Source organism: Pteropus alecto, unplaced genomic scaffold, assembly GCF_000325575.1.
Source record: "Pteropus alecto unplaced genomic scaffold, ASM32557v1 scaffold73, whole genome shotgun sequence".
Taxonomy (NCBI): Eukaryota; Metazoa; Chordata; class Mammalia; order Chiroptera; family Pteropodidae; genus Pteropus; species Pteropus alecto.
The window spans coordinates 6,576,830-6,591,349 of NW_006436284.1; the positions used below are offsets into that span (position 1 = coordinate 6,576,830).

Here is a 14,520-nt window from a genome sequence, read left to right on the forward strand (position 1 = left end):
CTGCTGCTATGAGGACTTCACAAATAGGCCTCAGTTGGATGGCTCTGAATTGTGCCTGTCCTAAATAATTCTGTATATTTTCCAGGGTTCCTCGAAATTCCTTGGACACTGATAGAATTGAGAATCTCTCTATATAAAGTTATCTGTAATCTAAAATGTTCTGGAAATCTTTATGTACACTACGGTTAAGCCCCATAATTTCCAGAAAAGTTTTATATGATCATTATAGAATTTATTACTTCTATTACAGTGAAGCGCCCTACTAATGAATAGGATGTGCTTCTTTAATTCTTACAGTCAAATAGTCACCATTGTAAAAACTTGTTTAAACTTCCTGTTCTCATCAAAGAGATATCCACATAGATATCTGATGCTGACTTGTTGTAAAAACAAAGTCAGATTTGACAGTGACCTGCCATACCAATGAAGAGCACAGGCTTCAGTCAGATCCACCAGGATTTGAATCCAGGTCCTGCTGTTTACAAACTGTGTGACTCTGGGCATATATCCCAGCTTCTCCCAGCCTCAGACTGTAATGGTAACGACTTCATAGAGTTGCTGGGAAGGTGAAGTAATTTAGTACATGTAAAGCATCTAATGCCTTGCCTAGCATGTAACATTAACTTTTTCTATTATGACATAAGTCTGGCAGTTATTTCTCTTTGTCATTAACATAATATTTCCATGTTAAAGATGAACCATTTAAGAAATACCTTAAAAATTACAGTAAACTTGGTAGGATTCTATTTTCGAGTGATTATTGAATATCTTCTGTGTGCCAGGATATGTGCTGAATTAGTGTTTTAGTCAGGCTCTTTGAGCGTGCCTGAAAGAGACATTTTAGGGTTTATTTCAGTGCAAAGCAAAGGATCCATGAAGTTTCCTTTATTGCAGCACATGCGTGCAGCCTCTGGAGAACTTGGTTATTCACCACCCAGGGAGGTATAAAAGTAGCTACGATTATCTATCATGGGACTGGTACAACTCTTATGTTTACTTGTATTGCTTCTTCCCTTCTCTCCATCTCTAACTGCATCTTCTGTCTAATTTATCTTCTCCCTTCTGTCTCATTGCTCCTACTTACTACTTTGCTCTTTTTCTCTACTTTTGTGCTATTCTTTCTATAGTGACACTATCTGTGTATCTTGCATTCATACCCCCAGAGAAAAGATCTGCATGCTACAGTAACATCCAGTATAGAGGCTCTTTGGATCAGGGCACATTATTGCCAACTGTGGACTGTAGGGGATGGATTCAAAGGTATAAAGTGTGGTGTCCTAAACATCAGACACCACCCTTAGAAGGGGACATAGTCATGGCTGGATAGACCCTCTGGCTTCATGTTGGGTGCCTTTTGTGGCCTGTCCAGGACATGTGGCACTGGTAATAGAAAAGTAAATAAGATGTTTAACCTGTCCCGGAAGAGTTCCCAATGTGGTGAGGGAAGCAGATATGTAAACAAATACTCCAGTTTATGCTGTATTATAATTAATATCAGCATATGGGGGAGGGAGTGGCTAACTGCTATAGAATGGTGATTGGAAATTCTTTAATGAAGGCATATGAGATGTCAGGATATAAAATCATCTGCAAATGCAGAGAGGTAGGAAAAATCTCGGTGTGCTTAAGGAAATATTTTAGTGTTGTGAGAAGAGGGCATTGGCTGGTATTTAAAGGGCTCTAGGAAGAGGATGTAGAACATGATACCAGTGAGGTTAATAGGAATGTTAGAAACAGAACTAGGAAAAAAAAAATCAAGAGTGGGGAGATCTGTAAATGTCAGTCCAGTCAACAGTGGCTGGTGCCAGTGGGTCATGTAAATGTAGGACCAGGTGGTTTCACTGAGAAGGGGTCATTGAAATATCTTGTTTTTTAGCAGGTAAATTCTGTAAGTCTAGAAAGACTCTAGAACTAAAAACCTAACCTTAGAGGAGAGAGGTTCTTTGAAGCTTCGGGTCAATCACAGTTTTATTCTGAGGAATGTTTAGAAACCAAAAACAGCAAGAAACTTCATGTTTTCTAAATAAACAGGAAAGGAAGATAAAGCTTAATCTGTAACAATGTTTAAATTTTCATATTTATCTGGCTAAAATTTTATTTGTTTATTTTTTCAGTCTTCAAAGTACTCCCAAAATACATGTTTGTTTTGCTAAAATGTCAAATATACAAGCTATTATTTTAGTCAAAATAATAGATATGGTTCTAGACAATAGATAGGGCAGAAATAACTCTCCGAAACACTCATATTTAACTAAAATGAATCGGAGACCCTCTAATCTGGTGATTTTGCAACTATCTGTTTGTGTGTGTGTGTGTGTGTGTGTGTGTGTGTGTGTGTGTGTGTAAAGTTGTTTCCTGCTATAGCTATGATATGAATTGGATGACAGATCACTGCTATATATATGTATGCACACATACATATCTGGTAAAAATAAAAACTTTCTATATATCTATGAACTATATGTTAGGATTATAACAAAACAAACTATGTAAGAAAAAACTTTTCTTCCTAGTTTGGGTTCTGTTTCAGAGACAAATGAAACTAAGTAGGTTTGATTTTTTTTTTTCTCTTACGTGTAGAATAGGATTTGTTGTATATTTCACTGAATCTAGTTGTAAATTGTACCATTACTTTTTATACTACAAAGAAAGGAAGTAAAAACCCTTGCCAATTAAATTACAACATTTAATTGTAAGGGGTATTTAGATTTCAAAGATATTAAAACATGTAAAAATAAACTTTTTAGAATTATATTGAGTTATTACTTATGAAGACATTAGAAAGAACACTTTGGTTTATATTTACAGATTAATTTAGGAACAATGAAAACTGTTCTGAATAACATCTAAATTGCAAATTTAGTCTTAAATACAGAACAATAAAAAGATTAATATGACTAGTCATTAAATTTTAAAACTAGGAAGGTCATTAGGGCTGCCAAAGATGTTAATAAATAATCATTCCTTTAATATGTTTTAACGCCTGTTATAAGCCAGACATTGTTAGACGTTGGGTATACAGTGATAAAACGCTGGCATATGCCCTCATGGGGCTTACAGTTGTTGGCGGGGTGGCAGGGGAGGGTTGAAAATTGTAATGAGCACCTTAAAGGAAAAGTGAAAGAATTGAGCTAGGGTACCTGAGATTGGTAATGTCTCAAGGAGTTGAAGAAAAGCTAAAAAAAGTCCATAGAAATTAATGAGGTGAAAAACAGACAAGTGAGAAACAGTCTGTGCAGAAGCCGAGCAGGAAGGAGAGTTTTTCAGGCAGTGAAAGAAAAAGATTCTGGGAGGTGGAGGAGTAAAGGGGTGTCCTGGATAACTTCAGTTGAGGTAAGAGCAGATGGTGTAGGGCCTCATAGGCCATGTTTAACCTTTTTGGATTTTTTTTAGTCTAAGTCCAGGGGGAAGCCATCTGAGCGTTTTAATGGAGGAAGTGACCATGGGTGCTCTGTAAAGCTTGAATTGGATAAGAGTAAGATTCAAAGTGAAGAGGCCCTCTTAGGAGTCTGTTGCTTAGTTCAGACCAGCTAAGCTGGCAACTTGACTTGGGGAGTTGTAAAAAGATATACATTTTCTTGAAGATAATTTGCCATTATTATCAAAAGTCTTAGTTAATATACCAAAAAGTGTACATTTTGACCCAGCAATTCCATTTCAGAGCACTTATTCTAAAGAAATAATCTTAGATGTGTGCAGAAATTGAGCTCCTAGTATGCTTATTCCACATTATTTATAATAAGAAATTGGTTTAAAAGATTATATTATTTTCATACAAGTTGCAGTGAAAGAGGCAAGTGATGCTGACTTTAAGGAGGCCACATCATCCAGGAAGATTTGTTTTGACAAGGAGAGTTCTCTATGTGTTTAGGTGGGTGCCAGGAAGAGACACACTGAAAATAAAGAATGGAAAAGAGATACTCAGTGAAACAATCCTGGGGAAGGAGAGACATCTCTGAGAAGATAATCACCCTTGTCAGGGAGTGCAGGAGCTCCTGGTGTGAAAGTGCACACTAGTTCTACAGTGTGACTTACTTTTGAGAACTAGCCTGGGAACCTAGCCTCATCTTGCACCATTGTTTCTGTGGGGAAAGTGTTTGCTTTTCAAACTAGAGAGTTGTAAGCAAATTTTTGGTGTGCAATTTGCCAATAAATTCGATTGACTATAAATTTCAATTTCCTTGGATAATTATTGACAGAGCAGGATGAATTTTGGGGAACACATTTCTCTCACACTCTCCCCTCCACCCTCCCTTTCCCTTCTCCCTTCTTATTTCCCTCCCTTCCTCTTCTCTCCTCTTCTTTTCCCTTTCCTTTCCATTTTCTTTTCATTTGCTTTCTTTTGTTTACCTTTTTCTTCTCATATTGCCTCTTTCTTTGTGACAGCTTTTTATACCTGTGTGGTGGAAATATCCTACATGGTTTTAATGCCCATTTGCAAGTTTCAAATGTTCTGTACTCTTCACATTCCTAAAAATATCTAGGCCAATCTCTAGCACAGAGGTATTTAACATATTGGTTTTCACTGCCTAACAGTATTGATGCTTCAGTAAAACCAGTTAACCCTTTCTTTTCTAGTGCATATTTAGTTTTAAGTAGGTTTTTTGCTGGTTCCCTGAAGATACTGCTGCTTTGTAGTTATGATTAGATGGAAAATTCCTAGAAGAGTTTGAATTTGATTTAGTAAGCTTATGGTTATCATCTTTGGTATTTCCTTGGGTATTTCCTTTTCTTATCAGTGTAGAAAATCAGTTTGTAGCTTTATAGAATTTCCGAAATAGTTACTGAAGTTAGCTTAGTATTTTTTAAATTGTTACTTCTCCCAGAGTGCAATTGCTTTGTTTCCTTACAAACCAGGTTTTAAAATCCATGCATATGCATATTGTTTGTTATATACCTCCACATGTGGGTGGATATGAGTGTACTGTATATGGAATACCCCAAATACTTTGTCATGGGATTATTCTGAGAATAGAATTTAATCTGTTAGGCTTTGAAAAAAAAGGGATCATAGAAGATGTGATTAGGTTTCACTTAGTTTATTAAATATTTAGCTTATTTCAGAAAATAAGCATATCTACCAGATTCTATTTATATTGACCTAAATTACTGGATATTCTGGGATAAAGAAAGGGTAGTAAAATACTCTACTAAATATCTGAGTGTGTTAGAGTAGTGGTGTCATTAGAAACAGCACAGTCGCCATGAACGTATTTGTTAATGTAATGCTTCATGTCTTAGGATCCATTTTGTTAGCTACCTGGAAACAAAGGTCTGCATTAATATTAATGTGCCTGCACCTTCTAAATGGAACATTCTTTTTAAAGGCATTATTAAACTCAACTTGTTATCAGGCAACATTCAACACTATCCACGTTATAGATTCGACGATGGTATAATATATGTTTCGCAGTGGTATTTTCTTTCATACCTTGCTTAAATTTGAAGTTTTTAGCAGTTATCTTTTTAGTCACATGTCCATGGAAAGTATAAAATAGAACCATATTGTTCTATTTGTTCTTGTAAGTTATTTTTCATATGTAAATTTCATTCTCCTTGTTCTCCTTCCATTGTAGTCGTGAGATGGAGAATAAGGAAACTCTCAAGGGTTTGCACAAGATGGATGATCGCCCAGAAGAACGAATGATCAGGGAGAAACTGAAGGCAACCTGTATGCCAGCCTGGAAGCACGAATGGCTGGAAAGGAGAAATAAGAGAGGCCCTGTGGTGAGTGGTTGTGGGTGACCTGCTATAAGGAAGAAAGCATAGGAGGAAATAGAAAATTAAGCATAAATAGATCCTCTTGTAAGCTTTTTGTTCTCATCTTCATTTTAAATTCAGTAGTTTATTTGCTTGATATTCTAGCCACTTGGAACAAAACATAGGTGAAACTATGCTCATTAAGCAACTTAAACCTTTCTTAAAAAAAAGCTGGTTGGTTGTATGGAGAGGTAATGCTTAAAGCAACACTGCCCTCTAATGTCAGTATCTAAAAATCCTTTTATTGGAGATTTATATTGTACTTAAAACTTTAAAAAGAAAGGCAATTCTTAATTTTTATTTTGATGTTTTATCTCTAAGGTGGGATCCAAGAATCTTAATTCCAGAAATCTTCCAGGAAACAGAAAAAATTAAATAGACTCATGGGTTTGAGATAAGTTAAAGAGACGCCTGGAATATCGGGAAAGAAAACCTAGATTTCTACATTAGGAAAGGCAGGCATACTTTATCCTTTGCCATGGTTTTTCTCTTTTAAAGTACAGGCAGACCTTAGAGATATTGCGGTTTGGTTCCAGACCACTGCAGTGAAGCAAGTATACAATGAAGTGCGTCATAACTTTTTTGCTGGTGAAGGGTCTTGCCTTCAATTTGTAAAAAACGTAACATCCATGAAATGCAATAAAGCAAAGTGCAGTGAAATGAGATATGCTTATATATGAAATCTGTGAAATGTGCTTCTTCATTCTTATAAAGGAAGAAGTAGATCTCAGTTCTACGGCGGCCCAGTACCAATCTGTATCACAAGTTTTTGGTTTTTTGTTTGTTCTTTATAAACAGAGATGACAATTTAAGATTCATTAGATCTGTTTGTGTGTATCAGGGAGCAAGGGGAAGTGAATCATAAAAGTTACTGAGCAAACCACTCATTTGATATTTGAAACCCCTAAACTACACCACTGCCGAGTGATTATCTCACCCTGTATTCATCCCATATGCCCATTTAAGTTTAAACTTAATTAAACATGAATAAAAGTAAAAATTTAGTTCCTCATTCACACTAGCCACATTTCAAATGCTCAGTAGCCATAGGTGGCTAGTGGCTTCTGTAACTGGGCAGTGCAGTTATAGAACATTTTTGTCTCAGAAAGTTCTGTTAAATGTCTAACACTGACTAGCCTCTTAAATATCTCAAAAACCTCTGAGATTCTGTATATCCCTCATCGTTTGCTGAAATTTATCTTGCACATTCTACCCTCTGGTTCCAACCTATGGAGCTAATTTTTCCTTTAGATACCAGATTTTTTAGCTGCCACATTACCCATGAGTCCTTTCTTTTCCAGCAGTGCCTCCACACTTCTTCCATTTATTCCTCATGTGAAGTAGATCTCACCATTTTAGTAATCATATTAGAGGATGAAGATAAAGAAATTAAAGATTTATTTTAGAAAGTTCTGTTGAAACATTTCATAGAAGGTGGCAAATTTTTACCTAATTAATATAAAGAAGAACTTCTGAACAATTAAAGCCATCTGAAATTTGAATATGTTGCTTTCTGGAGTTCCTTGAGCTGGTAGAGAGTCTTAAGTATTTTGAGAATAACAGAGCAGAAATTACAACTTTTTAAAAAGAAGCCAACTATTTATCCTTTATTACGTTTGAACTAACATCTAAGACCAAATTTTATTTTAACTCACTGTCCGCTTTCCAGCAAATACTTAAGTACCTTATCTGTGTATAGGACAGGAGTGAAGAGGGAAGAGATGTGAAGAGTAAGGCAACACATGGTCCTTAAGCTTCTTCTACCACCATACATGTTATAATTTACAGATTTTATATTATCCACAAGAAGTTTATAGTCTACCTGGAAGTTATGATTTTGTTTGTTACTATGTTTTATGATATATCAAATCTTCCTTAAAACTTTAGAGGTGTAAATAATCTCCAACAGTAAAAATATGATTAATGCACAATAAGTAAAAATAAAATAAGGCATGAAATATCACATAGCAGTTCGTGACTATGAACCAAATAATGTTGGGTGGGCAGAAGAGCAGTAATGACTTAGCAGTGAGGAAAATGCCAGGCTGGTAGAGTTAAGGGAGATTCCGTAAAAGGTAGGATTTTAACGGAGCTGTAAAAGATGGGCACTTTTTCACTGGGTGAAGGTATGCTGTCTGGAGTGCTGCAGGCTGGAAATGTGGATTAAGAGGAAGAGTGTGAGTGAAAGCCCATGATGAGGAGAGGTTAGGCATGTGGTAGGCACAGCTACTGGCTGGTAGAGCAGGAGTAGTGGGAGAAAGGCCAAAAAGGTCTGCTGAACTTTAACTACTAAGGCTACAGTTTGGCCTTTTGGTCATAGCTAGATTAGGTCTGAAAGCCCTAATCATTAGAAGTATCACATCTTATAAACTGCATTTCTGCTTGAAAGGTGATCTTTAAACTTGTGGATTCGTTTGGTGTTTCTGAAATACATGTCTAAAACTATTGTACTTTAACAGTGCCAAGAACAAAGCAAGCAAAATGGTTTTATATTAATTAGTCAGACTATCTGAATACTTCAAATTATGCCCAGTATTGTTTTCAATTCTTGCATTTTTTCAATACAAATGAAAAAGAAAACATCTACTTCAATGTAGTTGAAATTAACTATAGAAGTTGTAAGTGCTTATTTTTCACATTTGTTTTCTAACCTTTGTTGATTTTGAATGTTAAATGATTTTAGGGCATGTAATAACATAACACCAGGTTCTAAAATTATGTATGATAACATTTTAACTAGTGCTTTAGCCTAAATGACAAATCTGTGTGGGAAAAATAGTCTTACATTTATGGCTTAAAGTAATACTAAATAAAAGTTGACATATTGTCTCATTTATATAATGCATAATAAAACTCACTGAGTTCATTTCTTAAGCTGTTTTGTTCAAATTTACTTATTTTTTTTTGTATTTTTAAATAATCGAAGTATTGGAATTTTAATTTAGGTGGTAAAACCAATCCCTATTAAAGGAGATGGATCTGAAATTAATAACTTGGCAACTGAGTCTCAAGGAGAGGGCCAGGCGAGTACCACTTCACCAGCTCCCAAAGGCCGACGCAGTCCTTCCCCTGGCAGCTCCCCATCAGGTCGCACAGTGAAACCAGACTCTCCAGGAGTAAGGAGAAAAAGAGTTTCCCCCGTGCCAGTAAGTTAATATTTTAATAAATATGTTAAGTTTCTACAACTTTTAGACTCATTTATAACAGAAAAGATTGGCTTGCCCTCTGTTAGAGCGGCAGTTCTCAAAGTATGTGTGGTCTACAGACCCTTTGAGGGAGAGAGAGAGGGCAGGTCTTGAAACCCTTTCTGTGGATCCATTAGGTCAAAACTAATTTTGTAATAAAACTGAGATGTTATTTGCCTCTTTCATTGCATTGACATTTACAATGGTGAGTAAAGTTTCTGGTGCATTCACCTGAATTAAAGTTATGACAGTGGAAATTATATTCTTCATTTGGGTATTTGGCAGACATTTTCCTTAAGATGAATTAAGTGAGACTCACTTCAAGGCAAACAATTGAAAATTTTTTTTACAAGTGGTAAAATTTGAGATTTCAAGCAAAAATTAGAATTTTGGAAAACTCATTCCACCACTGTAAGCTTGATAGTTTCCAAAACTTAGACTTTTAAAATAAGATCAGTGATAATATCAAATGTGATTTTTTTTCCACATAATGCAAAATGAAATGTGTGAACATTTGGAAGATCTGCATAAATTAGTGAGCCAGCATTCTTCAAATGACCAATACATGATGAAACAAAATCATTCTTGGGTAAATGATCCATTCAAAGTGTGTAAGATACGTATCTGGATTTTAATATAACAGTAGGAAAAGTCTGTTGATATGGTTTCAGCTTCCACACTACAGCCTCCTGTAAGAAACCATTTCTTTGGTGTCATATCAAAAAGAAAATAATAATTTGAAAAAGCTATTAAAATACCTTTTCCAGCTACATGTCTGTGTGAGGCCAGATTTTCTTCATATACTCTAACCAAAACATCCTATCATAGCAGATTAAACATAGAAGCATCAGTGAGAATCCAGATGTCTTCTATATTGTCAGACATCAGAGAGATTTGCAAAAAGATAGGTGCGAACTTTATGATAGAGACTTCTAGTGACAGAAATGCAAGTTAAAACACCTTCTCACCTTGAAAAGCAAAGTAGTGAATAGAAAAATGATTGTGATAGTGACCACAAGGGGGAGTTTTGGTTTTCCTCAGATCTGAGGTGGTTAAAGCATATAAATCCTTCAAAGAGTAAATTTTAAGTACATTTTTTTACAGTGAAGCCAAAGATACCCAACAGTATTTATTGGCTTTATATTGACACACCTTTAAATTAACTTTTTTAAAACTTAAAACAAAATCAGTCATTTATTCTCTCATGAATCTGCAAATTGGGCAGGACTCAACAGGAGTGGCTTATGTCTGACCCCCATGGCATCTGCTGAAGCTGGAATATCCAAGACTGCTTCTTCACTCACAGTCTGGTTCTTCAGCTGGGATGCTAGACAGTTAGGGGCTGTTGGTATCTCTTCCTCATAGCAAGGAAGTTGGGTTGCAACAAGTATTTCAAGTTAGTAGGGAACATGGAACAGATTCTCTCTCATAGCCCTCAGAAAGAACCAACCCTGCTGACACCTTGATTGCGGACTTCGAGCCTCTCAAATTCTAGGATAATAAATTTCTGTTAAGCACCACCCCCCCAAAAAAAAGTGTTTCAAGAGGTCAAGTCCCAACATAGAAGCTTTTGTGAAGCCACCACTTGCATCATGTTTGCTATTGTCTTATTGCTCGAAGCTTAGTTACATGCCCAATCCAGAATCAGTGGTAGGGATATAAATACTGGAAGGTGTAGTTCATGAGAGCAATCAAAGTAAAAGTCTACCACAAGTATATACAGAATTGCCTCTCTCCCTTGCCTCCCACCTACTTTGGATATATGCTAGATAGTTACCCTTGCATTCTTTTTAACAGATACACAGCATTTTATCACCTGCATAAATCATAGTTTAAATGAACTACATACTAATAGACATTTATATTCCTTTTTAACCTTTCATTACTAAAAAATAATGATACAAAAATATTTTTATGTATATATCATTTTGCACATCTGAGCATATCCACAGTCTGAATGCTTAGCAGGTCAAATAGCATGTGCATGTATTCTCGTTTTTGTTTCTAGTTGTTTTTTCTTTCTTTTTTTAAGTAACTGCTCATTTAAAAAATAACAGCTTTATTGAGAGATAATTCACATACTATATAATTCACCTGTCTAAATTAAAGTTTGGATTTTGGTATATTGATAGAGTTGTACCCATCACTATAAATTCGAAAACATTTTCATCATTCCAGAAAGAAAACCCAGACCAATTAACAGTTTCTTCCTAGCCCTAGGCAACCACAGATCTGCTTTCTGATTTCATATATATTTATTTATTCTGGACATTGCATATAAATGGAATCATATAATATGTATGGTCCTTTGTGATTGGCTCCTTTCACTTAGCATCATGTTTTCCAGGTTCTACCATGGTATAACTTCTATCAGTATCCCATTCATTTTTAATTGTAGAATAATCTATTATATGAATATATACATTTTATTTATTCGGTTGATGGACATTTGAGTTATTTCCAATTTTTGGCTATTATGAATAATGCTGCTGTAAACATTTGTGTACAAGTTTTTGTGTGGACATAACTTTTCATTTCCCTCAGGTTTACACCTAGGAGTGGAATTGCGGGTCATGTGTTTTCCAAAGCATCTGCACCATTTTACATTCCCACAAGTACTTTATGAGACTATTCGCTGCTTCATGTTCTCTTCAACATTTATTATTTTTAACTAATCAGTTAGGTATCAGAAAGAACTGGAATTTCTATTGGGCACTGATAGAAAGACCAAGTTTTGGAGTGAGAGGGACATATGGCACCCTCACCACAGGAGAGTTTTTGTCAGCCTCCAGTGAGAAATGTCTTAATCTGGGAAGAGTCATTTGCCATTAGTTTTCTACATAGTGTACCATGAGAAGAATTCCATGGTGGTTTTTTGTAAATTACCAGTTACAAAACAGAATTTAGTAGCACCTTAAGTGGAAGCCAGGAAATCAGATGTTTAAATTTTATCACTGGAAATAAGTCGTTTTGCCTGCTTATGAGGTGAATTTTTTATGCTTTTTATTTTGGTTTACATAATATTTTTCAAAAAACTCAGATATTTATAATGAATATTACCATATGGTTATCTTTCTCAACCAGATTTATCATTAGTTTTAGGGAAGACTAGAATTTTAGAAGTTTACTCATGATGAGTGTGTCAGACAAAGCACTTGCAAAATACATTTTGTTATATATTTTATTTATTTTACATCATATATTGAGGTATTTTTTCAGAACATAAAATGCTGCATGGCTGTCTAGTATGACTTTTTGGGGTAATAAAAAAAACAATATTGTGAAGTTTCAGAGTGGGAGAATCACACCACCTCGAAGAGCCCCTTCACCAGATGGCTTCTCACCATACAGCCCTGAGGAAACAAACCGCCGTGTAAACAAAGTGATGCGGGCCAGGCTGTACTTACTGCAGCAAATAGGACCCAACTCTTTCCTGATTGGAGGAGATAGTCCAGACAATAAATACCGGGTGTTTATTGGGCCTCAGGTAGGACTCATCACCGGTTTATATTTTATTAGTATTTGGTACTAACTCAAATCGATACTATAATACTCTTAAATTTAGGTCAGTTAATTCTCTTTAGTAAACTAAATTTCAAATATATTTTGGGCTAATAAACATTTTTAATGTATTTATGAAGGTTTTTACCATGACTTAATAAACTTTAGAATAAAAATTTGATGTTTAATAAATTCATTAAAAACAAGCTGTAGACTTTTCTTGCATATTCTTATTAATATATAAAGATAACGAAGCAAATTAATAGAAACTAGTATATTTGGTATATTTGGAAATATAAAAAAGTGATAGACTAAGGAATTCTAATAGAACCACATAACTCATAAGTTTTTTGTTTGCTTGTTTTTTAAACTTTTTAGAACTGCAGCTGTGGGCGTGGAACATTTTGTATTCATCTGTTATTTGTAATGCTCCGAGTATTTCAACTAGAACCTTCGGACCCAATGTTATGGAGAAAAACTTTAAAGAATTTTGAGGTAATTTTAAATAAATGCTTTAGAGTAAAATTGTCAACAAATTTTTATGGTATATTTCTAAAATTTTTTTCCATGATTTCTACATCTAAAAAACAGTGGTCATTTTGAAGGTATATACGAATTGTTTGATGCTTATAAATAGTTCTCTTATAGCCCATTGACAAATTAAGTCTTTTCTTCTAGACTGAAGAACAAGTAAACACAGACCTGTAAAAATATTGCCCTTAGTAAGCTGTATTCTTAGTTTTCAAGTTCTTAAATTGCCTTTATGAAAAACTTTTGAAATAAAAGACAAATAACTCAACCTCTAGAACTCTGTGTGTATATTATGGCACAAATATCATTGTTACTGTCTCTTTTCAATGTTAGGTTGAGAGTTTGTTCCAGAAATATCACAGTAGGCGTAGCTCAAGGATCAAAGCTCCATCTCGTAACACCATCCAGAAGTTTGTTTCACGCATGTCAAATTCTCATACATTGTCATCATCTAGTACTTCTACATCTAGTTCAGAAAACAGGTTAGTACTTTTTAAGAAATTAAAAGCATTAATCTGTTGTTACTTTTTAATTTTAGGGGTAATTTTTTATATCTACTTGCTAATTTGCTCTAAAATGATTTAACTTGCACCTTGGCTTTCAAGTTTAAATCAAGGATAAAAGGTATTAAAGGTCATCTGAGTGTGTGTGTGTGTGTGTGTGTATACACAAACACTCCCTCTCATATATATATGTGGACATTTTGTCCTGAAAACAGTGTTGGTACCTTATATATCAGAATATTAAAAAAATGTTGAAGTTATATAATAAGGGATTGTTATTTATCAATCATTACTTTGTGTCAGGCATCTAATAGTGTCTAATTTTGTTTTTACAACATCATCAGGTAGGTTTTATCACTGTTTTGCAGAGAATGACACTGAAGCTGTGTAAAGAATATATCTATAGTTCTTTTATAAACAGAAGGCAAAGTGGTTTCCCCAGATTACTTTCAAATACAGGGTTACACATCACTGCTTCTTTCATAGGTACTTTAGGGCAGCGGTCCCCAATTTTTTTGGCACCAGGGACTGGTGCTCCTATGAGAATCTAATGCCTGATGATCTGAGGAGGAGGTGAGGTGGTGATGCTAGTGCTGGGGAGTGGCTGCAAATACAAATGAAGCTTCGCTTGCCTGCTCCTTACCTTCTGCTGTGCAGCCCAGTTCCTAACAGGCCATAGACCAGTACCAGTCTGTGGCCCACGGGTTTGGGACCCCTGTTTTAGGGAATCCTCATTATAGGCCATTGCACCTCTGAGGACATAAGTATGATCTTCTAAGCAAATAGACTAATCAATTGTAATTAAAGATACAGAAGCTGTTAATCACAGTTGTTACTTAAAATCTACAGTGCTTCTCAAGCTTTTCTATTGCCTAGTTGTTGATAAGAATGAATTCATAACCTTGAAGGATCTGAGATGTAGCCCAAAATGACAGGTGTGAAAAATTTTTCAAGTCCCTAGTGTGTGTCATGCATGTGCTGTTAAGTCAGTTCTGACTCCTGGTGACCCTATGAATGCATGATATCCATAATGTCTTGTA

At 35.2% G+C, this 14,520-nt stretch overlaps 1 protein-coding gene across 1 annotated transcript in view; it reads left to right on the forward strand.

Moving 5' to 3' along the window:
• The window catches only part of MAP3K1 (mitogen-activated protein kinase kinase kinase 1), a 71,794-nt gene that overhangs the window by 30,506 nt on the left and 26,768 nt on the right, over window positions 1–14,520 (forward strand). Inside the window, 5 exon segments of the mRNA XM_015589853.2 lie at window positions 5,577–5,727; window positions 8,706–8,906; window positions 12,232–12,432; window positions 12,825–12,941; window positions 13,311–13,459. Coding sequence (XP_015445339.1) covers window positions 5,577–5,727; window positions 8,706–8,906; window positions 12,232–12,432; window positions 12,825–12,941; window positions 13,311–13,459 — 819 coding nt within the window.